The 26,821-nt window shown below is 43.2% G+C and overlaps 1 protein-coding gene across 6 annotated transcripts; it reads left to right on the top strand.

Annotated features, from left to right (window-relative positions):
• Positions 1–21: 21 nt before the first annotated feature.
• Positions 22–26,083, top strand: LOC138620638 (WD repeat-containing protein 37-like). 6 transcript variants are annotated; one of them, XM_069698024.1, is made up of 15 exons: positions 22–111; positions 1,686–1,956; positions 4,493–4,589; positions 4,741–4,836; positions 5,551–5,615; positions 6,678–6,758; positions 10,771–10,909; positions 11,353–11,424; positions 12,352–12,396; positions 12,575–12,651; positions 12,803–13,037; positions 14,927–15,068; positions 22,478–22,612; positions 23,518–23,632; positions 23,833–26,083. In XM_069698024.1, the coding sequence occupies exons 2-15, from the start codon at positions 1,804–1,806 to the stop codon at positions 23,962–23,964; spliced, it is 1,584 nt and encodes a 527-aa protein (XP_069554125.1). In that variant the 5' UTR covers positions 22–111; positions 1,686–1,803; the 3' UTR covers positions 23,965–26,083. The 6 variants fall into 6 exon arrangements, with proteins under 6 accessions (XP_069554125.1, XP_069554121.1, XP_069554126.1 ...); XM_069698020.1 differs by having other exon boundaries at positions 27–111; positions 1,682–1,956; XM_069698021.1 differs by lacking the exon at positions 22–111 and adding an exon at positions 116–200 and having other exon boundaries at positions 1,682–1,956.
• The last annotated feature ends 738 nt before the right edge of the window (positions 26,084–26,821 follow it).

Here is a 26,821-nt window from a genome sequence, read left to right on the forward strand (position 1 = left end):
TGGCCTTCGTTCCTGGGTTTGACGTCACCGGTTTTTCATTCGCTGTCCCGCCGGCGGCGCGGCTGCCCATTGGCTGACAAAGTGCAAACACCAAACCACGTGACGCGGAAAGTGAGTGCCCTTCTTAAATCCGTGATGTGTCCAGGTTTCTGGATCACGCTTCTACTACTCGTTAAACTGTCACGTGTTTGACGTCATGCGTAAGTCAAACACGTCGAAGTGACTTAGATTTTACATAATTATTATTTTGTTTTAGATAGTCCGCGTCTCCGAGCTGCCGTGATGTGTGTGAACGGGGATATGTGGCAGCTAGCACGGCTGGCCTGCAGCTAACTGGGCTTGTAGAGGTCGCTGCTGGCCGGGTGTGAGCTCAGAGAGGCGGACACGGCGGGGAGTCGTTCATCGGGGCGGCTCAAGGGTATAACGGTGAAGTAATAGACGTGTGTTCACGTCCTGCGTCCAGTTTCTCGGCTCGGTGGGTTTTCGACACTCGGTCACCGCTGCCTGTAGCATCACCGCTGCAGCGCGACGCCGGACTTCATTAAGATTTTTGTGAATTTAACGTGGAGGTGTTTGTGGGCGAGCAGAGGCTCTCTTCAGCCGGTGACTGAAGGTCTCTCTGGCTTCACCGGATGCCAGTAGTAAATTCGGTTGACATACAATTTAATAGTAAATGCTTATTTATTCCAAAATGTGAAGATTTAGGATCTTTTTTTGTTTTGTAGATCCGATCTGCTCAGGCCACCTACAGAGGTCATCTGGGATGTATGTGGCCTTAATCTTTGAGCAGTGTGAATGCAAATGCGTCCTGAGCCACATGACGGGGCCATATACTTAACTGACCTCCTCTGAATAAGCAATAGAAATACTAAATGCTGCTCTCCTGCAACATTTCTGTGTTCGTGTCTGACTCGGTGCTTCTATGTGTTTCAGTCACGTTACAGCTGGTTTGTTGGCTTTGGATGTTTTCTTCCCTCCACTCTACTCAAAGCACTTCTCACCCCTCAAGGATCTCCGCCTGCACGGATATGCAACTGTACATAAAGCAGGAGAGATTTACTTTAGATTCGAGACTATAAAGCTGCTGTTCCCTAATTTAAAAACACAAGCTGATCGGTCCGGGTCTAGTTTTTTTCTGCTTGCTTCTCTTGTCGAATTTCTGAAATATGTCAAATGTACAGCTTTGAAACAGCCCAGCACAGAGCCGGACCCTCTCAAACCCACTGGACTAATTAAATGATCTCAGTCTGAACTGACACGACTCGGTCGAACCTTGTGGCTCATGTTGTGAATTACTAACTTGATTGTTCAGACATTTACAGATGTAAAGTACATCATACATTTCTAACAGATGGTGCATTAAGTGCAGCTCCTTTTGAGCAAGCGTGTCTCATTGAGTTTCTCTCTGTGTTCATGTGCTTATAGAGCAGCAGAGATGAAATCTGATCCCAGGTGGGCACTAGAGGCACTTGTGGAGACGCATGTTAATGCCAGGTGTGAGCAGCCATACTTACAGCTGACCACTTGTGATCCGATCAAAGAGGATGGATGTTAATTCCAGGTGTCTATAGTCTCACTGAATACGTATTAGTGTGGATCTCTGCAGGGACGGCTACCTTTTACCTTAATCAGTCCTTCGCAGTGGCTGTAAACCTGAACTTCTTCCTTCTTTTACCTGCAGGTAGGTGGTGTCAACTGACAGACCTAACCCACAAACCAGCCAATCGGCGAGTCTGGCCTTTGTTTACCTGCTTCTTCGGTAAGGTGTGAGCAGGGGGCAGGGCCACCCGCGAGGTAGGAGGGATGCCTGTGGAGGGAGGAAGCACCAGCGGATCCGCTTCAGCCGCTCGGCACCCCAAGCAGAAGCGCAAAGCTCACAGTCTGTCTATCCGGCGCACCAACAGCACGGAGGAGAGGCCAGCGGGTGTCCAGAGAGGAGACATGCTGGAGGGACAGGTGAGGGACACCCACAGGCACCTGTGCTTTTTCTCACTCGCACACACTCACACTATGACTGCTGCATGCTGGGTAAACAGCTTAAAACACATCTAATAATAACATATGTTGTTGATGGGACCCACAGAGTTTCTTGTTAAAAAGAGGCCAGAATGGTTCGTCTCTGTTAATTAGCAATTTGATTGTCAGTCTGTTTTGGCGTGAGGCTGCTTTTGTTGTCAGTCATGAGGTTACAGTACCGGCCGGTTAAACAAACATTGCTCTTATTTTTTTCTGCAATATCGCAACATCCACAGCTCAATGCTGCTGCAATGTGCTTCTGATCTGGGATTTCTGATCCCTGGGAAAGGCTTTTTTTTCTTTCTAAGTAGCTACCGGATCTTACTTTGGATAAAACCTGCATCAGTTAAAATGTAAATGTCAACAAGGCTCTGTGAACTTTTATGAGCTGTCTGCTGAGGACGTGCAGTTTGGTTACTTATTCTTTTCTTTTAAAACAAAGGAATCCGCTGTGACTTTTAAAACCCACTGCTCTCATCAAGTTGGTGATTAACCTTCTCCAAACAAGGTTACTGGGATTAGAGCTACAATTGATTTATTTCTTCCACATAGAGAAGACTGTCAGTTTTTTCCTGATGCAGATCAGTTGCAGTGAACTTTCTCGCTTCTTTGCTGCTCAGATAATAAAAACGTCTTCTGTTTGATCAAGAACATCCTGGTTCTTAATTGTTGGGAGTTGGCCGTGGAATATTTAGAGTGATCTTTCAGATAAGATGAGCAAATGGTTTGTGAGTGTTTTAGATTCTGTCATTTTGTTATAGATGGCAGATATTTGGGTTTCAACAGGGATGTTTGGTTTATTTATTCACTCTAAAAACTGTGATGCTTGGTTTTGTCAGCGTTGCCCAGTCCTTGTTTGACCATAGAAGTACTTTTGCTTTTACTTTCTATGCTCGACAATGTCCTTGAATTATCGGCCACGAAATCTAGAGCTCAGCTTGCAGCGGCCTGTTGTCTCATCAAGTTTTAATATGGGCCGCTTGTCCAGGTCTGATTAGTCTTTTCAACAGGCCTTTTTTTGTCCATTGCCAAGACATGCTGGCTCTGTTTGTGTACCCAGTCTCTACCCCCCACAGCACAAGTTCCACATACACAGACAGCTTTATGAACTCATATATAACACAGAGCTCATTTTCCTCTGCACTTTTAATGCTGTCATTATTAGCCAGAGCAGGTTTAAGGGCCACAGCTAAGCAGCTTTGAACACATAAGGACTGCCTGTTATTTGCTAATTGACCTTTTATTTTTTATTTTTTTTTACACAAAGTCTGTTGACATGTGGTTCAGTCGGGGGGCTAACGTCATGTAGGTTTCAAACACGTGCCGCAGCAGAAAGAGCGACAGTCGAATATTCGGTATCCTCGTCTCTCAGATGGGTAGAAAACTGAGCAGCAGCTCTGGAGCAGAGCTGTCAGATGCAGCCTTTTGAATGCTTTGTTTTCATGGCAGCTTTTGCGCCTCTAGTCTGATGGAGGCGGGTGGACATCTGATAACTGGGTGCATCTAGGAGTTTACCATGGAGGTAAGTCAGGTGAGCTGCGGCTGGTGGGACTGTTGTCGGCTCATTGTTTGTAGATTGCAGCTCCAAATGTAGACGAGTATCCACACGAGTGCAGTTTGTGTCTGACTAAATCAAGTAAACACACAGAGCTGCCTTTGATTAGAGATTTGTGGGGGTTGCCTTCACTTTGTTAAAGTGGTGCGTGTGTTATGAGTCACCCAAAACTTCTCTTTCAGTCGTGATAATACAGTACAAACAAAGACCATTCACACCTAAGGGACATTTGTAGAATCACCAATTAACCTGAGACACGTGTTTTTTGGATGGTAGGAGGAAGAAGAGCGAACCCACGCAGGCACAGCGAGAACATGCAAACTCCACAGAGACGCCCAGAATCGAACCCGAAACCTTTTCGCTGTGAGGCGACAGTGCTACCCCTAAAAAAAAAAAAAAAAAAAAAATTATAGAAAATATGCAGAAAAGGATGCTTGGGGTAAATTAGAAATGGTTCTGTTTGTATTTAGTTATTTTTGTTTCTTTTATAGTTACTCATAAGTATTAAATTCCCAGTGAATTTTACTGTCAGTGCACTGATGTCAGTGTGAAACAATAAGCTGTAAAATATCCTGCTGTCATTTCATACCTCTGTCACAAGTGCCCAAAATGTTTTATAACCTCATTTTAAAATGATATGTTTATAAATAGTGTATATATAACATATGTATAAACAATATTGGCCAATACATCCATCAGAATTTTTTTGATCCCCAACAACGATCCAAAAATCCAGTATCGGTCGTGCTTAGAAAACTGTACTGAAATTTAGATTTGTCAAATAACATAACATGACAACATCCAGCCACAGATGAAGAGGACGTAGACCTGTACTCTGTTAGTTGGTTCATTCAAAACTTGTTCTTTTTTTCCCCGTCTGTCTGTCTGTCTCTCTGTCTGTCCGCCTGTCTGTCCGTCCAGGACTCCAAGCTGCCGCTCGCCCTGCGCAGCAACCTTCTCGACCTGTTCGGCCAGATCGAACGCGAGTTTGAGAATCTGTACATTGAAAACATTGAATGTGAGTCACTGATAAGAGGAGTCGGGCCAACGTGTTGAGATTGCATTCTTGGGCACAGACCTCACTGTATTGATCTTCAGGTGTTCATTGACTATGCGGATGTTTTCAGAGCAGACAGTGTTTGATTACTGTCACTGTGCTGACGTTGCAGTACGCCGGGAAATCGACTCTCTGAACGAGCGTCTCACCGGCGATGGACAGACCGTTGACGGAGGAGATCCCTCCAAGGGAGCCATGAAAACAAAAGGTCCGCCATTCCCCACACATCCCTCTTACATTTTATAAGATTTAATACATTTCATTGACTGCTTTGAAAATCCAGATGGAAAATATTGATTGGGTCTAAAATGAAATGAAGTCCATATCTAATCCCGAAATCCACCTAGAAGTTGGTACCCGTAAGAGTTTTAATTAATACACTCACTGTTTATTTATGAGTATCAGAACACGGCGCTAAAAGAATATGAACATACTGGAGGTGGTTTCTTTCTCACCACATACACCAGCTGGCAATTTACAATCAGCTGGTTCACATAAACAGCAGGCTCTCAAATAACTCCAACTGTTTGTTTTTTTATGTATATTTATATAATTTTGAACATATTGTCAGTTTTGCTTGTGTCCGAGAGAAAGACAGTGAGTTGAGGGGCATTTCATAAAGATGAAAAAAATGTCTGCACATGTGAATATGCGACAGGTGAATCAGACTATAGTCCAACAGTAGTTACTGTTTAAAAAGAAAATAGTAGGAAAAAAAATTAAAATAGGCTCACTGTAACATCGTGAGCGACAGTTCAGACCGCTAAAACCTGCAAAGGCAACGAGGCTTCGTGTCGTCTGCGTGTGCTATTTAAAGTCGTGACACTTTACTCGGCCGTTACTGCAGCGGTGAAAAGCAGCCAAATAGTTTGTCGGCGAGTCGCGCATTTCATGCCTTGTTCTTTGTGTCTCCGGCTCGCAGCCAGCCACAGCACCAGTCAGCTGTCACAGAAGCTGAAGACGACCTACAAGGCCTCAACCAGCAAGGTACGTTCAACAGAGCTGCTACGAGCTGCCGTGTGTGAAACATTTGAGCTGTGACGCTTCAGGCCTGTCTGTGGTAACGGACCGTTTAAAGTCTCTGTTTTTGAGTGAGAGGAAGGAGGACTCTTCCTCTTCCTCTTCCTCTTCGGTCAGGATGTGGAAACTTTTGGCAAAGAAATGAAACTGAGACCAAAAATATTTTCATTGGATTTCGTTTGTTTTTGCCTTTAATGATGCAGTAATGTAATTCAGTCCCTCCACGATTTTGCTGCATTGTTCTATGATTGTTTTGATCAAAAATGTTTAAATTAGCAGCAGCTTTTCTCAATTTTTTTTAATTTATTTTGCAGGGTTTTCTTTTTTTTTTTTTTTTCGGTAAAATTCAGCAGCAAATCTGCTAGTCAGTAAAATAAATTGGGGACAATTTTTATTCGACTACTAGCTCATGAAGAAAGAGCCTTATGCAACAGTTTCCTATGACAATAAGCATTCTGCACATCACAGAACTATCTGGAAATATTTTTGTTCTTTTATTTCTGAATTTAAAGGCTGCAGGTTAGAAAAAAACCTCCTCGGCCATGACAAACATAGAAACATTGGCTCCATCTTCTGTAAAAGGGCTTTAAATGCTTTCTAAATTATATTAATTCAACACATACTGTAGGATTAGACTGATGCAGTCAAGTACAACGACTGGTTGCCTAACTCTCATTTTCCATAAATCCTGTCACCTCTTGTTTTTTTTTTTTTCCGGTTGACCAACAAGTAGTTTGTTTTGCTGATTAGAGGAGCGGTTGGATTTTTATTGATAAAGCAAGTATAATTTTGAAAGGCTTGCTTTGTGCTGTAAGGCCTTCAGCAGAACTTTTTATGGTGAAGAAACGGCTGCTCCCGCAAATATTGCAGAGACTGGTTGAATTTTCATTCATTATTGCGATTGCAATTTCCTGGAGGGACTTAAAGAGTTTAGTTCAAGTGATGAAGGAAACTCTGTGTGAACTTAAGTATTTACCACAAAATGACATCTTCCTTGACCTGTTCCTTTTTAATCTCTTGCCGATGTAGCGCTTGTACACGTTCCAGAGCAAAATAGGTGGACCTCGCAACTTTAGTGTGGCCACATGGGAGTTGTGCGGAGATTCATGGGTAACTTCCTGAATGCTCTTGTTTGTCGCTAAGCATCGTGGGAGAAAGCTGTGGGCTGAGACTCTGCTTAACTCCAGTCTGACCTTGACTCCTCATCTCTTCTTTGCTCTGCACACACACACGTACACACACGTACACACACGTACACACACACACACACACACACGCACGTACGTACGTGGGTGAACAGCTGCATTTGTTTCATCGAGATAATGTATGTTTTGGCTTCTTTCAATCTCCTACTGATCGAGAACCTTCAGTACTCTGGTGACCACTTTCCATCAGATGTTTCAAAACAGTACGTCAGCTGTCAAAATGCCAAAACAAGTGATGGATGTGGAAGTCAAACAGTTTTTTTTCATACCACAGGAGAGGTTTATCGGGAGTCAAGTGTGTCCTCAACTAAGCAACATCAAGACTCTTTAAGGAACAGTTCAGCATTTTGGGAAATGCACATATTTGCTTTGTTGCTGAGGGACAGATGAGACGATGGAAATCACTCTCGTGTTTGAACACTGAATATGAAGCTAATGCCAGTAGTTGGTTAACCCTAACCCTTTTTCTTGAAGTCTCTGCTGGTTGCCTGGTGAATCTTTCCAAAAAACAAATCTCTGTTACAGAAGCTAATAACAAGCAGTCGATTGGTTTGTTTTTTTCACTCGTGTTTTAGTTAAACTGATGAGACTTGTTGACTTTGTGAGCTCTGGAATAGCTGCAAGGCAGATTTTGTGACCTTTTGTAAACAGCTCTTTCTTCCTGTTTACAGTCACTATGCTATACTAAGCTAACCAGCCACTTGACGTGCACACACATTATTGAAATAGATCTGTTTGTGCAACTTGCAGCAAAAAAGCATATTCCCATAAATGTCTGAACTATTCCTTTTAAAAGCCTTTTTGCCAATGTTGAAAAGTGAGATATGGCTTCAAATCACCGAGCCTCTCTTCTGTAACTTCCACTCGGTACAAAATGTTCTTTTTAAATCAAACAAACAGTCTGAATGCAGCCAGAGATGAAGACTGGGACACGATCCTAAAAAAGAGGATACTCGGGATCAAGGGAGGACTTGTTAGATTAACCTCCTGACACGACTAGCTGCTCTGTATTACACAGCTAACCTACCAGCTGGCTGAGAAACGTGAGCTCAAACTAATGTTGCACAGACTGAGGGGACCTGAAACTAACGCTCTGCACTAACTGCAGTCTCAGTGTACTTACTCGGTTGACTTCCAGTTGAATGAGCTTCGTGTTTTAATGACAGGAAGCGAACGCGATGGTATCGCGGTGTCATGTGGATATAAACACTCGGACAGAATGAGAGTGTGTATTAACACAGTCTGGCACACGTGAACCAGATGCTTCCCCGCCGCGTCTAACGACTACCAACCAACGGCGCTCGTTGCTTCGGTCAGCCGCCTGACTGCGGCAGCATGCGCAGCTCGGGCTGGGACCGCTCTGTGACAGGTGGAACTGCTGTTCGCTCTCGGGTCTGTTCATCTGGAAGCCGGCGGCGCCGACGGCCCGCGTGAAACCGGAGCGCCAGATATTTATAGAGGTGCGCCGCTCTTATCCGAGCACGGCGACCGTCCATCTTCCTCACGCTGAAAAATACTGAGACACACGAGCGGGCTCGATGGCAACACGCCGCACAGTTTGGGGCGATCTGAAATCATAAACCTCACGGTTGATATGAAAACAGTGTTTGTTTACAGCCTCTTTGCCAGCTCACATCGGGAGGCCTGTATCACAAAGCCAAGTCCAAGTGTTTGGGTTGCCTGCCTTCAACGACGACGAGCTGACCATTTGCTGCGGAAACATTTAGGATATAATGTGGAATAAAACAAACAAGCAGAAGAACCTTGAGGATCATATCCAAATATTACATGTAGTGCGAAGGCTGTAAACTGTCAGAATTATTATCAACTATCGTTTCTGAGGGATTTTTTGCTCATTTTTCCCACATCTCTATGGAAACAGCACATTCATAATGTCATAAATCATAGGAAAAAGCACAAGTTGTTTTCTTTGAATATTTATTTTACAAAAAGTGGAAAAAGAAGGATTCTATATCCAACTTGCTATTCATATTGAACTATTTACATCTTTACAACCTCGACAAACTTTTTTCTGCCTGCAGTTCAGTCAAATATTCACAAACTTTCCATCATGTGACTCTTGGTCTCAGTCGTCTCATTCCAGGTTTCCCAGCAGCACCTACAGAGACCTGGCAAACGGCTTAATTTTGGCGAAATTTTAAATAAGATGTTTACAAGACAATAAATATCACAATTCAAAATTTTGTTTTGGTTGTTTTCCCTGACGGAAGTGTTCAGGGCACATGATTAGTTCAAGGATCCTCGGAAAGTTGAAAATCCCACAATTATTTCTGTTTTTACAGTAGCTGGCTGATACATGGTGTAATTTTATTTTTTGTTTTTTATTTTATTTTACTCGACCAGAAAACCCGCTGGCAGCTTGTGAGCTTGAGAGCTTAATTTGTTCAACATTTTCAAAATGTTGAGCAGTCTGAGTGAAAAACTGTTGGAAAAATTACTCAAGAGGTTTGGTTCAAAATCAAACACATCGGACATTTTATTCTTGCAAGAAGGAGCAACTACATGCACCCTCAAAGAGAGGTGTCCAGCAGTGCTCCCCCCAGCAGTCCTCTGTAGCAGGGCTCTCCAGCAGTCCTCCCCAATAGTCCTCGTCCCAGCCGGGCTCTACCCAGCCTGGTTTCCCCCAGCAGTCCTCTCCTCCGCAGTCCTCTTCAGCAGGCCTTCTCTTCTCCCAGCAGGGCTTTCCTCAGGGCAGCTTTTATACAGTTGACAGTCACCCCCATTCCCTTCGTATCTGCTTTCGTATGGTAAGACAGAGTTGGTTGTAGGTAAGGACACGGGGGAGTCGTCAATTAGATGCGGAAAGTAAAACAAAAGGAATCACTTGCAAATAAGAGAGAAACCCAGAGACTTTTCAGAGCCTGCTTGACCAGAGACTTTCCGGAGCCACAATGCAAACAAGAGGAAAGGACAAATCCTTTTTTTTTTTTTTTTTCCCATCAAAAGCGTTTCATAATGAACCAACCTTTAGGAGAGAAATACATTTTAAACCTGTTAATGATTAAACAAAAGCACTTGCTGCCAAACCGAAGAGGAACAATACAAATAATCTTTGCTGAAAAATAAATGGACGCCTGATAATACTCAAATGTTTTGTTTATAATTAACTGAGTTAATTCACAGTGCACACAGTTAATATGCAACCGCAATTGGTCATTGGACATGCATTCATTTGAGGAAAACTATCTTTCTGTTTGTTTTAAACCCAGAATGGAAACACACCTGCTTCTATGTCTGATGTAATTATCATGGAAAACAACTATTCTGAAGGCTGTGTAACTTTTTTTTATCACTTCTCACTTTATTCCAGAGGTTTGTCCCTGTGAGGATCCTGTAGGAATGAAACACAGTTTTTCCAGAGAAATGTCAGACTGTCGACAGGTTTTTAATGAAATCTTCTGAAGTTAACCCGCCGCAGTTAAAAGAGAAAATGACTCCCGAGTTATGCCCAAACAAGGTGGCTAACCCGTTTTGTGATACAGGCCTTAGATACATAACAACATAACGAACTGTTGGTCTGTTTGTCAGAGAGCAACAATAATCTGTGTGATACCTGTCAAAAATGAAAATCGTCCTATTATTCCCTTCACTCTACACCATGGTTAGCATCACGTATCAAACCCACTTTATAAACTCAAACAATGCAGTGAGTGAAATGGATGCAGTCTGCCATGTAGTAGGATATGAGCTCTGTAAGTTACGTTGTACATATTCTGGTATTTGTGAAAGTAATCAACAGCTTTTGCGTCGGTGCATCAACCGTTACTTTACATTCGACCGGCCTCTCATTCAAGCAGCACAGTTAGTTGTTGGTTCAGAAGCAGAGATCAACACCCGTCCCGCTCTCTTGTTTCTTTTTCCTCTCTCACGCCCACGTCTCCTCCCTCCCTCTTCAGATTGTGTCCAGCTTCAAAGCCACCGCCGGCTCCCGGCCTTTGTGCCAGCTGCTCAAGGAGTACATGGGCCATCGGGACGGGATCTGGGACCTCAGTGTCACCCGAACTCAGCCGGTGGTTCTGGGCACCGCCTCCGCAGGTACAACCAGTCCTTCTACCCACTCTGTGAACCAATCACTTTAATGTCTGTGTACGCAGACAACATGGAGCAGAGCGGTTGTAGAGAACAACCATCAGTGAAGACTGCAGGTGCTGCAAGCAATATTTACATCAATTTATTCATTTCAAATTATTTGTGACGTCTTGGTACAATAAGAAACAAACGAGAACGTAGTCGAGGTGATTGATGGCATCTGTTGAGCACTAGTTTTAAAGAAATATAATTATGGCAGATTTTGTTTTGTAAGGAAGAGACTAGTTCAACCTGATTTAGTTTAATAATCCAGACATTATTTTACCAAATCCAACCAGATTAGATTAGTTGGGTTTGTAAATACAGTTCAGTACAACAATGAATCACCATCTGATAACGATGAATGTGTGAACATCTACATGTTGTCCACTTCTGTCTCCCTCTAACAGACCACTCAGCTCTGCTGTGGAGTATAGAGACGGGAAAATGTCTGCTGAGGTACGCCGGCCATGCAGGATCAGGTAATTATACCGAAGAGACCGATGAAATTAATCCCTCCAGAATTAATACTTTGTATTATAAGGTTCAAATTTGTTTCACTAATTAAAGTACAAAATCATTTCTTAAATGGATTAAATGGCAACGTATAAATGTGTCATGTACAGGGATGTAGTGCTATTTGTTAAAGTACCCGAGCGCACCTTTGATGCACACACACACTGGTACGCTGTGGTTTCTTTCTTAAGGTTGTGTGTGTGTCCACTAACGTAGCCCAGATTTTTTAATCGCTTTAATTTAATAAGGTCAATAATATAATCGCACTATTTTCCAGTTATTTTGGATTTACTCATCGGAAGTGTGATTGGCCAATTTTAATCACAACAGGTTCCTGCAAATGTTTCACAATAAAAGTATTTATTTTTCAGATATGAAGAGTTTCTGCCTTCTTCAACACTAGAAAGCATTGGATTTGAAAACGATACATGAAGTGTTGAGTTTGTATTAACACAGAATTCAACAACTTTAATGAACATTTTATTTCCTCACTTGGTGGAAAAAAAAAGTGACAGCGTGGTCTGATGCGCTCCTGCAGCATTATTTTAATTATGAATAATTAAATAATTATGTCATATCGTATTTTATTAAGTGCTAGCTGGTTTATAGATAGATAGATTAGACTTTATTAATCCCACAGCGGGGACATTTAGTCGTCACAGCAGCATAGAAACATTTTTAGGGGAAAAAAAAGGTGCACACAATTACAAAGAAATTACAAATATATATACAATAAAATAAGATGGATAAAAAATAAATAATAATAATTCTCTTCATAATTCATTATTTTTTTTTAAGTATAACTACGTCTGTCAACATTTTCCCACTCGGCTTGTTAGATGACCGGATTACTTGATGTAACTTTGTCTCATCGTTGTTCCCTTTTGTTACAGTCAACTCCATCAAATTCCACCCCACAGAGCAGATGGCCCTCACAGGTACGCGCATGTTTGATTTGACTACATTTAACGCAGCACCTGTGTCAACAGGTTTGTTCTCCTCGTGACTATTTCAGTCATTTTCTGCTGCGTCTGTTGTCTCCAGCGGTCACTTGTGCGTGTGGATGTGAACGTGCCGCGTGGTTTTGTTGACGTGTACCTCCACATGTTTCCACAGCCTCTGGGGACCAGACGGCTCACATCTGGCGCTACATGGTGCAGCTTCCTGTCCCCCAGCCGCCACCAGATGTCAGTGTGAGTATTTATGGACTGCTCTCTTCCCAGGGTTTCTAATATGGGTCACTTTACTCTCCGTGACAAATGAATCACACCAGAACGAGACCCAAGCTGTCACAGTCTTTCTCTTCTGTGTGCAGCGATGTAACTACTGTGCGTCCTTCCTCAGGCCCTATGCGATGATGACCAGGACTCGTCAGACAGAGAGGAAGGGGAAGTGGACGGCGAGGGCCCTTGCGAGGTTCCCACAGTCCGGGTTGCTACGGCAACCCTGAAGAGCCACCAGGGCGTAGTGATCGCAGCTGACTGGTTGGTGGGGGGCCGACAAGTTGTGTCAGCTTCCTGGGATCGAGCCGCCAACCTGTACGAGGTGGAGACGACGGAGCTGGTTCACACACTCACTGGTGTGTAAAGTGGCTTAAACGTTATGTCGCAGTGCAGCGCAGTACGCGGTTTTCTTGCATAAACTGTATATATTAAATGGATGAGAAGCTGGCTCCAAAAATAACATCAATAGACTCGCATCAAAAAAAGATCAACTTTTCTCGTTAAACACAATACAATACAGTCAATGCATTTTTTTTTTCTCCACAAGTCATTATGGTTTCTTTCACCAAATTCACTCCTTCTGATCAGTGTTGTGTTGATCTTTCTGAAAATATTCCCATTATATTTAGATACTCGGCCTAAAAGAGAGGCATGTTTTTGTGCCTTGTGTGTAGTTATAATGTATAATGTGTGATGAGTGGAAAAGGGGCTTTTGGACACAGCCGCCCCAACAGGCCAACAGTTTCCTCTTGTTTCCAGACTAAATGGCAACCAACAGTGATGTCACCTGTTGGTTTGTGAACTGTCGTTCTGAAGCGTCAAGTGCGGCTTCTGGTCGCCTTCATTTTGTTATTTTGGAGCCAGAAGTGAGCATATTTGAATGAGCCGAGGGGGAGCGAACGATGGATCTGACACGATCTGATTGGGAACGTGAGGACACCACGCCCGTCCACCTCAGAAACACCCCAGAAAGACTGCTTTTTGACACCTAATATATTTTTTCAATGAATAGATTATTTTCAGATGAATCACCGGAAAACTGTAAATTTCGTGAATGACACCATATTGACTTGTGGAAAACATTTGTTGACTTTGTGTTTCATGAAAGAAATTGAATGGGAGTCTATGGGGCCTTTTTAGAGCCCCTGGTGGCCCTCGGTGGTATTGCACTTTATGGCACTTTTGCATTGGCCTCACTTTTCAGACCTGGAAGCTACGTCCGCTTTTATATACAGTGAACCCTCGTTTATCGCGGGGGTTACGTTCCAAATAGAAACCGTGATAGGTGAAATCCGTGAAGTAGGAACCTTTTTTTTTTTTTATACATTGAAACCAAAGAACAAAACCTTTTTACAAGCCCAAGCATTTGTTTAACAAATAAAAGTACTGTATAAATGTGTTTTTTTTTTTAACAAATAACTACTGTACTGTAAAATAATAATTTTAATCATCAATACGAACTGAAGGCTTCAAATTGCTGAGATCGGCACCGCCCCACTGCGACCCGAGTCATTGGATTAGAACGGGAGGAAATGAAAAATGATTATGAAAACAAATACAAAGTACAAAGTACAGTCGGACAAATAGTGACTCGTGTATTTCACGGCTCTTCTGACTGAGCCGCTGCATCCTGACTCCGCTCTGCAGCGGTTCTTTCTTCTAAAGCCGGCGGTGCAGGTGTGGTTTTTCGAGAGAAGAACATAGTTATCGGTAGTTGTTGTCGCTCTTTTTTCTTCTGGGCAAAAAGATTCTTATAAACCGACATGCCACCATCGATTATTTTTAATTTGGCAAGCTGTTTTACGTACGTGTACATATTAAACCGCAACGTTATTGACAAACAGGTAGAGAAGAAGCGGAGAGACTGTTTAGCCAATCAGAATGCAGAACACAATGCACGATGCAAATCCGTGAAGTAGCGAGACCGCGAAAAGTGAACCGCGTTATAGCGAGGGTTCACTGTACAGTCTATCTTCCAGACATTAAGCTAAGCTAACTTGCTTCTGACTGTCCCTTTGCTTCAAGCATGTAGATGTAAGATTGGTATCAGTCTTTTTATCTAACATTTGGCAAAACAAACCATAATTTCCAAAACTATTCCTTTAAGAAGCTTTATATAAATTTCTATGTTCTCCCTGTAGAAACCATGTTTCACTGTAAGAATCATCTGATGATGCCCACGTGGAAGGAGTGGAGTATTATACTATTATGTGTCTGAAGGTGTTATTATGTATCATGTGTGAAGGTCATGACCAGGAGCTGACCCACTGCTGCACCCACCCCACCCAGCGGCTGGTGGTCACTTCATCCAGAGACACCACCTTCAGACTGTGGGACTTCAGAGACCCGTCCATCCACTCTGTCAACGTCTTCCAGGGACACACAGAGTACACACACACACACACACACACACACACACACACACACACACACACACACACACACACACACACACACACACACACACACACACACACACACACACACACACACACACACACACACACACACACACACACACACACACACACACACTGCTTGTTTCCATGTGGTTGTGAGTAGGTGCAGTCTTTATTGTGCCCACAGGGTGGTGTTGTAGCATCTATCTGCTCTGAGATTCCTTCCAGCACTTGCTGGGTTTTTTTCTTCTCCATTTTACATTAATTTACAGACCCTATTGCTTTAAGCCAAATCCCCCCACTTGCCTCTCATTCATTACTGAGCACTTCTCCTCACTCCGACAGTTTGCTCGTCTTTGTCCTCTCTGCCTCTTCCTACCTCTCTTCCTCCCTCGCTCTCCTGTTCATTTATCTGTCCGTTTTTTGCGTTAATCCTCCACTCTGTGTAATTTGGCACTTCGCTTGCTGTTAACACTCAATTGCAGCCGCTCATTTCAAAACGATGACTGTTCGGCTCGTCTGTGGCTTTCAATGGCAGCGCTCTTTAAAAGGCCTAAGTAGAGAGAGAGAGAGTGTGTGTGTGTGTGTGTGTGTGTGTGTGTGTGTGTGTGTGTGTGTGTGTGTGTGTGTGTGTGTGTGTGTGTGTGTGTGTGTGTGTGTGTGTGTCTCTCTACATGTGTGTGCTGGCTGGCTGGTGCTCTCTGGCAGCCTTTGATTGCAAAGTGGGAGGATTACGTGGAGCTCATTATGTACGACCCCAACATGTATAATTCCTGCAGATCCCACTCTAATTCTCTCCCATAGACAATTGCTGTAATGAGATTAAGCACCAGTGTTTCACAGTTAACAACAGCCCTCCTCCTTCCCTTCCCTCCATCCTCATTCCCCTCCCAAACGGCCACTTCCTCTCTCACCCTTCAGTGGTGCATTTAAAGCAAAGCAAAAAAAAAAAGCTCCCCCAGACCTTCGAGTTTCTCAGGATTCCCCCAACTTCTGTTGTCAAACTGAAAAACAGAGAAAACTGAGTGGATGAAGACTGGACAAATGTTTAGAAGCTGTTTATCTGCCATATTCTTGAGTAAGAGTCGTGATGCCACTCAACACGTTCAGTTTGAATAAGGAGCCACTGCATAACTTTTAGATCTACTTTTTGAAGTGCTTGATTGATTGTCATCAGTAAACAGGGGAAAATACCCATCACAAAATAAGACAGCCCAGAAATATCTTCAGATCTCATGTTTTGTGCAGCTAACAGTTAAGATCCCAAAGATCCTCGATTTTCTATAAAATAAGACAAAAAAAAAAAAAGCAGCCGATTTTGCTTAAATATGCTGAAAGATAAAGTGATGAATTAGTTGCAGATACGTTTTAAGTTTACTGGACAAACCTATTGCCACTCTAGATTTGTGATCATCAGGTGACACTGCCATAAACTGCCCAGTGATTTAAAGAGAAAGTTCAGCAGATTTCAACCTGGACTCTATTTTCCATAATTTTGGCTCCAAGTGACTGAATGAAACTTTTGTTTTGGGTTCCAGATTCTTTCCATAACGTTGTCAGAACAGAATATAAAAGCAAGTCAACATGTATAGCACATTTCAACAACAAGGCAATTTAAAGTGATTTACATTATACCATTAAAAGCGTTAAAAACATCAAACAACAGAAACCCACCATAAAAATATATTTACAAACGGTGATTAAAACTTTAAAATAAAAGAAACAAAAACAAGCTAAAAGAAAGGATAATGCATGTATGAAATAAAAAGGTCAGAAATTAAAGTGTAAGACATAAAATACAGAATACAGTTGCAGTGCAAGAAATTAATCAAGATCCTCAAATTTGGTTCAATGGAAGGAGCAAACAGAAAAGTCTATTAATCTATTAAGAATTGGAGACTTTGTGGTAAAATATTAGATTAATTAATATCGCCTGCTGGATGGCTCCTGGTCTACACAGGACTGTCTTCAACAGTCGTTGACCCCATTAGTCACTTTTTTGATGATGGGAACATCGTGTCCCATTTTACCGCTTTACATTACAGCTTTAACAGCACTAACGTACTCTCAGTTTGTATTATGCAGCTGGATTACTGGACATTAATAGGATTTTCTGGATATAATAAAGTACATGTGTGATGTCTTCATTATGTCTTATTTTGCCCAACTAAAGGTTGAAAACCTGAAGATATTTGTTTTGTTGTTTTCGAGAACAAAAAAACCCAACAGATGTTGACATTTGGAAGGAGAACAGTGCATGTGAGTGAGAGTTATGCAGACAGGACATAAGAAAGAACTTCTGGGGAATCCAGTTGTATTTGTTTGAGGTCTTGTTATAAAATGTCACATTTACACCGAAACACACCTTTCACTCCCTCCACCTTTTCTACTCTCCAGCTTGTGAGTGTGTTTTTTTTTGTCCACATCCTACAACAGCATCAGGTTGCCATCTCTCTGGCTAATTCTCCCAATACGGCATAACAGTGTGGCGTTAAATGGAATCATCTCCGCGTCCCTCCTGTGGAAACGGCGGCGGAGAGCAGAGTGTGAACGGTTTAATAGGCAGAAGAGGTTGAGAGCTGGAGGGGAGACAGCCTCTCGTTTCCACCGTCTTCACCGGCAATTACAGCTAACGCTCCCTGACAGCGAAGCTCGGCAGCTAAAAGTGCAGCACGCGCCCTCCATCCCACCTCCCCGTCGTAATTGCAGTGTAATGACAACTGCACGCGAGCTCACAAAACGGCCGAGAGCAAACGAGAAATGACAGCGGACTTGCTCTACAAACGGAGTGCCATGTCACGTTTGTCTCCGCTGCCATCGACGGCTTTCGGAGGCATTTGATCGCGACTGGTAGAAATGCAAATGTGTGTGTGTGTGTGTGTGTGTGTGTGCGCGCGCATGCAGATTGGACACCTTGTCTCTGGAGGAACACACCAGCACTTACCAAGTTCTCAGCGACTGTCAGTTTTGCGGCAGCAGAAATAACAGAGTGCTCTCGAACCTCCTCCGAGATGTTTCATTTCCATTTCTACCTTTGGCTCTTTGATTTACTCTTTTTGCCTTCCGGTCTCGAACACTTGGACCTGGAACACTTCCAATGAGCGTGTCATCCGGTCATTTAAAAACGGGACCAAAGACTCACCGACAGAGCAAATACTCAGATTTAAATAGATTGAGGGGAGATGAGGAGAACTAACAGAGAACTGTTTGGTCATCGCCTGCTTTCCTTCTAGTTTTGTGTCCCAGTTGATTGTTTCGTGATCTTCCTCCACGTTGCAGACATGTTACTGCATTTTCACTTGTGGGTCAGCATTTTGAAATAATAATAATTTTTCTTAAGCATAATTTTTCTAACTTTGAAATGATCATAAGTTATTGGTTCAGACTTTATAAGAGGCTTCAGCAGGCTGAGTTAGTCAAATAAAATGAATATTTAGCATCTTTGTTGTCCAATGAAATTAAATTTCTATATTTTATTGTTCTCTCAAAGCTAAAAACAGTAAGCCAAAGATAAAGTTAAATATGCATTTATGGATTTCTCTGTCAGTGTGCATAAACCTCATTATACCCGCTGTTCACAGGAAGCAGCTTAAAACAGGAGTAAAAATAAATACTAGAAATGACAAATTATTCTGCTGTAATGCCAAAAATGTCAATAAAAATAAATGAATCTTTTTAGGAACTATTTTACAAAGTCTTTAATCCACCTCTTTTATCTGATATTTGCTTTATTAACACATAGAAAAGATAAATCAGTCGACAACAGGGAGCTAAATATAACTGTACTAATGTGGGGGGTGGATCTGACTGATTGATTGGACACTCGGTGATACTTCGTCCCGCCCAGCGATAGCTGTGACCTGACTGCACCACAGGCCTGTCAATCAAACAGACACGCCCCCAAAAGCACTTTTTAAATTTTATTTTCGATTTAATGCCGGGATTATTTTCAGATGGACGGCCAGAAAACGAATAAGAAGGAGCGACTTTAGCTAGAAAAACCAAAATAACTCGTGGAAGAAATGTATTGACTTCAAATATTCGTGTCAGAAGTTGAATGGCAGTCTATGGAGCCGGAGGCTTTTTGGAGCCGACCTCCGGTGGCCATCGCTGGTATTGCAGCTTAAGGAACTTCTGCGTCGGCCTCATTTTTCAGAGGACAAGCTGTGGTAGGACGTCGTCTCCTATCATGCCTCGTCTCTCAGGTGTTCCCGAAATCTGCCCACTTTCACCCTCTTGTGTGCCGCCTCTGTGTGTTTCAGGGACCTCTGGGCTTCGTCGTTAGCGAGACGTTCATCCCGCTTTAACTCCTCCGGCTGCAGAGAGGTCACATGAGTCCTCCTCTGTGTCCCCGTCGCTGTCCCTTTCCGGCTCCCCGAGTCTCCAGTCGCGAGGAGTCCTGACCTTGTCCGTCAGAGGCTCTGCAGAGCATTAAGTACCACTGAAGACTCCCCTCCCTCCTCAGACCCGCTCTAAAAACCCTTTAACCTTAATCAACCTTTTAATCAATTACCTTGTCTGATTACGCTCCCCACACACCTCCCACCCAGCACCACCTCCTATCTTTCCCGCCCCTCGCCGTCTCTCCCCGCACCTCTTGTACTCCCAGGTGGGCTGTTGTACCCTGCAGTGTCAGAAGGTGCCTGTAACGATACAGCAGTTTCCTTGAGCCCCGGCCTCTCTAATAGGACAAAGTTTAGTCCGCTAATTAGCCCTTAATGCCGTGTCAGTTTGAATTAAGGGGGAAGCTGGTTTTAGTGAGAAAGACTGGATGTAGAACCCAAGATGGTGCCGTAGTGTGTGTGTGTGAGTGTGAGAAGAGAAGAATCAGAAAACCCATCCAGCTTCTTTTTTTTTTTTATTATTATTAATTATTTAATTTTTTTTATTTCCTCCCATGAATGCGCAGGAACAAAAGGCAGCGAGCGAGTGACATACAGTAATAGACTGGAAATATTAACGGTCTATTAAGTGAATGGGGAGGCCTGACCTTAGTGCTCACATGTGGAGCAGAGCATCACGGCTGGTTGGATATAAACGGCGTGGGAGGATGAGGACGCTGTACGCATATAAAGAACACTGCTGCCTCCAGTCTGCCCAGCAGAGCTGCTAACATGATGTAATACAAGCTTTAGATATTTAGATTTCATAAATGAACAGTGGTAAATGCAAAGCCGGAAAAGCTTTTGATTGCTGACCTTTTTCTGGTTGAAAGCTTGAAGTCGGTGACACACACGAGTTTTCTTGTTCTTCCACACGTTGTTATGACTTCCACGTTGCTACCGCTCCTTAACGGCACGTCAGGCAGTCCAAATCTCAAACTGAAAATATTGTGAAACCTTTTTATGGCCTTGCGCTGCTTTCTACGCTCAACAGTCTCGGTATTTATTAGCTGTGATTATAGTCTGGAGAGCCTGTTGGCGTTTACACTGAAGGGCGGACCAATCAGCGACCCGGCGTTGAAGTGGAGTGTTTTTCTAAATGTAGTTCGAGCTTCGGAAGAGTTTCAATGCGTGTGCTGATCAATGTCAGTGATTTAATAGTTTCAACGTCAAGCCGAGGTTTACCTGTGCTGCAGGTCGTTTCCCGTCAAAACTCAACAATATTTGTCATTTGGGGTATTCGAGCTTACAAAGCATACGACTGTGTAACTGCATCTCCGGGAACGCAGTCAGTCGGGGTTTTACAGACACGTCAAAAGCTCCAAGGATCCCTTAGACTGAAACAGAAATTGTGATTTAATAAAGGATCAAAAAAACATAGCCACATTGTGTGATAACTAGGCAGGAAGCGAACTTGTTAGTCAGCAAAAGTAAAAGCTCAGTTGTTGCACAAAATTGTAAAAAACAATAAATAATGGAAGCTGATGATTAAGTCATGCATAGCTGTTGAATAATTAGCTAAAAGTAATGAATTAACAGTTTTTAAATAGATTTCGCTACATGTAATCAATAAACAGGTTGAATAATTAGCATCACGTAATGAATGAACAGATTAAATCAATAGGAGTGATGGATAAAATAAAAGAGAGCATCAGTGAGTAAATAATCAACAGTAACAGTTTTGAGACGAAGACGGTTCACAAATGAACACTTTGAATTGTAATTAGTTATCGGATACAGTCAGCTGAAAGTATTGTATAAAATACAGTTATTAGATCATATTTGCAGCAGTGACGGGGGGAGGGGGAGGGGCGGTGGCGGGCTTGTCCGACGGGGCCGAGGGGGACGTCGGATGGAAAAGGTTTGAGATGGTTTGGGAGATGTTGAAAGTCAACAGACAGCTTTCAGGAGATTGTGTTTACCCAACGCCGGCAGCCTCTTATCTTCCCTCCCGCATGTCATTTTGATCACTTTCCTGAAGTGGCGTGTCCTCGCTGTGTTTGGTGAACACACGCTGCACGAGAGTAACTGTAATTGCGTGTAAACTGTTGAGAGAGAAGAGGAAATCGTCTTTAACGGCGTCTTGACAGCTCCGACACGTTTCGCCGGCGCGGACGCTTTCGAGTCACTTTCGAAGCCATCACGCCGTCCCGGCAGCTCCGCCGAAGCCACGGCAGCGAGGTCCAGGCGGGAAGGCGAACACCGGGTTTTAAATTGGAGAATCAAATGAAGAAACCGATCGGCGGTGACGTTCGGACGTCGCACCTCTCCGTCTTCGCGTGACGTCTCATGTCTCAGGTGGAGGAGCAATAACGGCACTCTGTCTGTGGAAGACGAGATTAATATCCATTTTTAATGTGGTATTTGATATAAAATTGTACTATCAGATGTGTAAAGGGCCACGTTACACATTTCAGGTTGTTTTTTTTGCAATTTTGATATCTAGATGAAGATATTTTTGTGGTTTTAGGGACGGGTCTGAATATTGTTTTCCATCTCTGGAAAAGTTTTGTGTCTGCGTCTTTAAAATATTGAAATATTTGATATGAGTGAACCTCTTTTCTGAGTGGCCAGACCGCGCTCAACCACCGGCTGTCTTTTGCCTTGTTGGCAGAATGACCAGTTCCCCCTCCGTGTTAAAGGTTCCACCGTCGCTGAGGGCGGATGTACGTTAGCGTGAGTTTGTGACATCAGTCCAAACAGCACAGTTGCTGTGTCCCTTTGTCCTTTCTGCACAGACTGAGCGTTTTGACACTGAACAGTATTTATAGAGCGCTCAGATCTGCTTTTATAATAAAAATTTTTTTATAAAAAATGGAAATCAGATTTTAAACAATTTGAACCCTTTGAAGCTCCGTCCTGTCCTGTCAAATTGCAGCTCTTTTGACTGCACTTGAATTAAAACGGGAACCACTGTGTGAATCTCCTTAATATGATACAGCTTCGATTACAGTTAGTTATTTTCCTCAGCTGCTTAGTCATCATATTTGTGTGTTGTTGTCTTTTTTTTGGTAGCACGGTGACGTCTGCGGTGTTCACGGTGGGCGACAACGTGGTTTCGGGGAGCGACGACCGCACCGTCAAGGTGTGGGATTTGAAGAACATGAGGTCGCCCATAGCAACCATCCGCACTGACTCAGCTGTGAACAGGTAGGTGAAAGGAGGGATGGAGCAGCACATTGCAAAGTCTTGTTTTTTTTTTTTTTAAAGTTGTCTGTAGAGAAATAAGGTCGCGGCAGAATAATTATATTTAATAATCATATTATTCTTCTATTATAAATTTGGGGATCAGTGCTGGATACGATGAAGCACGAATAATTACGTATTTGATACACTACTTCACTGGTTTTTAATACAACAAATACAAATTTAATATGACAATATGAGTAGATTTTACATGAATTATTATGTTGTTATTCTAAGTTTGTTTTTTTAATGAGCCCACCGGTCCGTGGCCACACGACGTTAAAGGCCCCTCTCTTATTTTGTAGCATGTCGCCACACACTGAGCGGTGCAAACATTTGCATGTTAAAAATGCTATTTTATTCATGCTGAGTCCACATTTAAATGAACTTTAAATCTCAACAAGGCCCGATAATTAATGACAAGTCCTGAAAGTACAAAAATGGACATTTTCACATCTATAATTTATCGACAGGAAACGACACGCTGCCTTTACGCTGTATTAAACTCTATTTATTTCCATTCCGATCAGAACGGAAGTTCCTGAAATACTTTTTTTAGTTTTAAAAACACACTGAAACCCAAAACGAGACAACTGCTGAGATATTTTAGTCTTCCCCATGCGCTGTCCTGAACACGTGTCCGTGTGCAGTTGTCGGCAGTCATCCTGAATGTCCGCAGGGAAGAGAGACCGGAGGGTTCGCCGAGGTCAGCGTTATGCATGTGAATTTAACGTGTAAACTAAACGCTGTGAATGAGATCGAGTCTTCCGTCAGGAAATCAGTCAGAAGGCGACAAAAAAAAAAAAAGCAGGAGAGAATCAAACGGGAGAAAACTGGGATTTAAAGTGTGAGTCCATGTGATCTTGCAGGATCAGTGTGTCTGCCAACCAGAGGATCATCGCGCTGCCGCACGACAATCGACAAGTCCGCCTGTTCGACATGAACGGAGTGAGGCTGGCCCGACTGCCACGCAGCAACCGAATGGTGAGGACGGAGTCCAGCGGACGGGACGGTGCCTGGTCCATCCACACCTCTGAGATCAAACCTTTTAAACGTGTGTGTGTGTGTGTGTGTGTGTGTGTGTGTGTGTGTGTGTGTGTGTGTGTGTGTGTGTGTGTGTGTGTGTGTGTGTGTGTGTGTGTGTGTGTGTGTGTGTGTGTGTGTGTGTGTGTGTGTGTGTGTAGGGTCACAGGCGGATGGTGTGCTGCACGGCGTGGAACGAAGAGAACCAGTCGTGCAACCTGTTCACGTGCGGCTTCGACCGGCAGGCCATCGGCTGGAACATCAACATCCCGGCGCTGCTGCAGGAGAAGTGACGGCAGCGAGACGGCGGCGGATCAGAATCCCTCCATGTACATACAGCACGGCGCTCACGGACTCCTCTGTCCTCTGTCCTCTGTCCCCTTTGGCCCCCGGACATGCTTAGTGCAGTTCCAGTTATCTTTTTATTTTTCGCAGCTTTCCAACAGAAGGAGAGAAAAAACATTGACGATTGTGTGTGTGTGTGTGTGTGTGTGTGTGTGTGTGTGTGTGTGTGTGTGTGTGTGTGTGTGTGTGTGTGTGTGTGTGTGTGTGTGTGTGTTCATTTTGAGGCTGCGGATATAAAACCGATGATTCTGTGGTGCAGCTGAAACCCTTCAGTAGCTTCTCGGATCATCAGACCTGATCTCCTCTCACTTATTTAGCATGGTTTGTGAATTGTGTCGTGGTCCGGCCGCTCCGTCCCTCCCCGGCCGTCTCCGTGTAAAGTGTCTCCGAGCCCGCCGGCTCACATCACTGTCGTTTAGTTACTGCTGAATCTTGCATGTAGATGAACCGCGTTTGTGAATGTTACGTGTGAAGAGAGCAATGATAAGGATCAGTGTATATATTCCGTAGTGGCTTGATTCAGTGACCGGTGCCGCAGGTTGTTGCTCGCCAACAGACTCGGTGTCTGACCGGCCCGTCGTGGGCGACGTAGTTCCTGTGAAGTGTTTTTATCCTTTTAGTCCGAATATTTCTCATCCGTGGAAGAAAACATATCATGTATTCAGACCTGCCACATGACCTGCGCCGGCTCATTCAGCCATCTTAAACCAGGATCTCGTCTTTTTGCCTTTTACCTTCGATGCTTTTTACTTCACAGCCAGCCTCCAGATTTCCAGATGTTGTCGTATGATACTGTAACTCTGCCTTGTTCCATGTTTACAGCTGGTTTTTTTGGTGTTTTTTTTTTTTTTAAATATTGCTTTATTTTGCCTTTCTGTCAGGATTCAAAGTGTGAAGAGCATAGCAATAACAGGAAATGAGTGCACTTCAGTGGCTCACGCTTCCTGTTAGAGATGATCAGAATCCTAACACGGTGTTTCCTGTATGTTGCTGGTTGAGGCGTCCTTCATCGGCTCTGTTCGCTGTGACATCGACTCATCCTCCTTTTCAGCCTGCTGCCAACTCAGAGCCCCGTGTTGCTGTGACGTGTGATCCCAAAGTGAACTTGTCGGTTACTAATTGTCGCCATGACGTTACAGGTGTTTACTCTTTGCATTTAAACTTTAGCCTTGTACAACTTGTTGCACCTTTTTTGTTGTTGTAGATGTCACTTCTCCGTGTGGGAGAAGAACGCTCTTTGTCCGAAAACAGAAGCAATAACCCAGCTCCTCGACGGTTCTGGTGCTCACAGTGAAGCCCGCTTGCTTTTTATTTTATTTTGAAAATCAGTGAATAGAACTTGAAGTACACACTGAAGCTCCGTTCGAGAGTCCTTATTTGTTACACTTTGTGCAATAACCTAAACGTGAAGTCGTGTTGTAGTAACTTATGTCAGTGCTGTAAACCCCATAAACATGAATCTATGTGTGCCTGGTGTAGGTGAAGCTCCGTGTTCATGCATAACCTGCCCGAAAGGTTGGCGTCAGACTCCACACCTCACTGCTGTTCCTACCCACAATAGAGTCCCGGCGCGTTTTGAAGTAGCATGAATCTAAAAATGTAATAAATGTATTGAAATTCCTTTTAAATACATTCAAAACGGCGCATGATCCTTATCCATGTGGTGCACTTTTCCAAATGCTTGTTAAATAACGAATTGTGTCCCGCAGCACAGTGCAGATAGGATTTTTTTTAATGTTTTATTCCCCGTTTCATTCAGGGAGCTCAATCTCGCGCCCACTGGTATCAATGTCATTTTAATCTGCAGGTAGAACGGCAAGTCCGATTTGCGCCCCGCTTATGAATTTCAACCTGGAGGAAATATGATTTTGGATTGATACATTAAATTATTGCGTGCCAGACTGCAGGGGTAGAAAAAAAAAAGAGAGAAGGAAAGTGGAAAGGCTTCGCTTCACTGTAGCGAATCATATTCACCCCAAACTTCATTGTGTGATCTACTTTGCATACTTTATTGTGACGGGTACGTGCTGTCTGACACTTTCCAATAAAAAACGTTTGATTTCCTTTTGCAGACTCTCGCGTCTCTTTTTTTTTCTCCATCTAATTAAACACGAATCCCGTTCACACTTTTGTTCACTTCAATGAGATTTGTATCTTTTTGGAAATCACACTTTATTCGTCTGGCTGGAGGTCTGCTGGTTTGGAATAATGATGTCAAGTGTTAATGAGAGCGGATCCGTAAATTGTACAGATTTCATGCCACCAACGGCTGATTTGACAGTCCCTTTCACTTTGAATAAAGTTTATTTGTAAAGTTGTCCTCCGGCTTACAGGAGGCCATGTGGCAGCTACACTATTAAACACTTATTTGTCACACATATCATCCTCTTTAAAAACAAGGATCTTCCATGTCTGTGGGTGTTTTCCACAGCAGACTGCAGGTAAAGCCCTGGCGATACTAATAACATTAACTATGGCTCCATTATATTTTAGTGTCCCAGGAACCTTTGCCAAATACAAATGTGTTGATGCTAAAGCAGCTAAATTGAATTCAGCCTTCATTCATGTTATTATTTGCACCCATACTTTTCCTTTTGGGACATGTCTGACGAGTGTATTTATAATGATGTGTCCAATGTGAAGACCATGTTAGAGACGATGAACCTACAGATCTGCAGGTCCCCTCAGCTGGTTGGAGCTCGACTTTCAGCTCCTTGTTTACCCGTGAAGCTCTCCTCGCGTCATCACAGGCTTCAGTGGGAAACTGGTTTCAAAGAAGAACATGACACAGTTGGTGATGGGCTT

The sequence above is a fragment of the Brachyistius frenatus genome, unplaced genomic scaffold, assembly GCF_029030835.1.
Source record: "Brachyistius frenatus isolate BFR_SWC_R1_liver_20210118 unplaced genomic scaffold, ASM2903083v1 Contig_25, whole genome shotgun sequence".
Lineage (NCBI taxonomy): Eukaryota > Metazoa > Chordata > Actinopteri > Embiotocidae > Brachyistius > Brachyistius frenatus.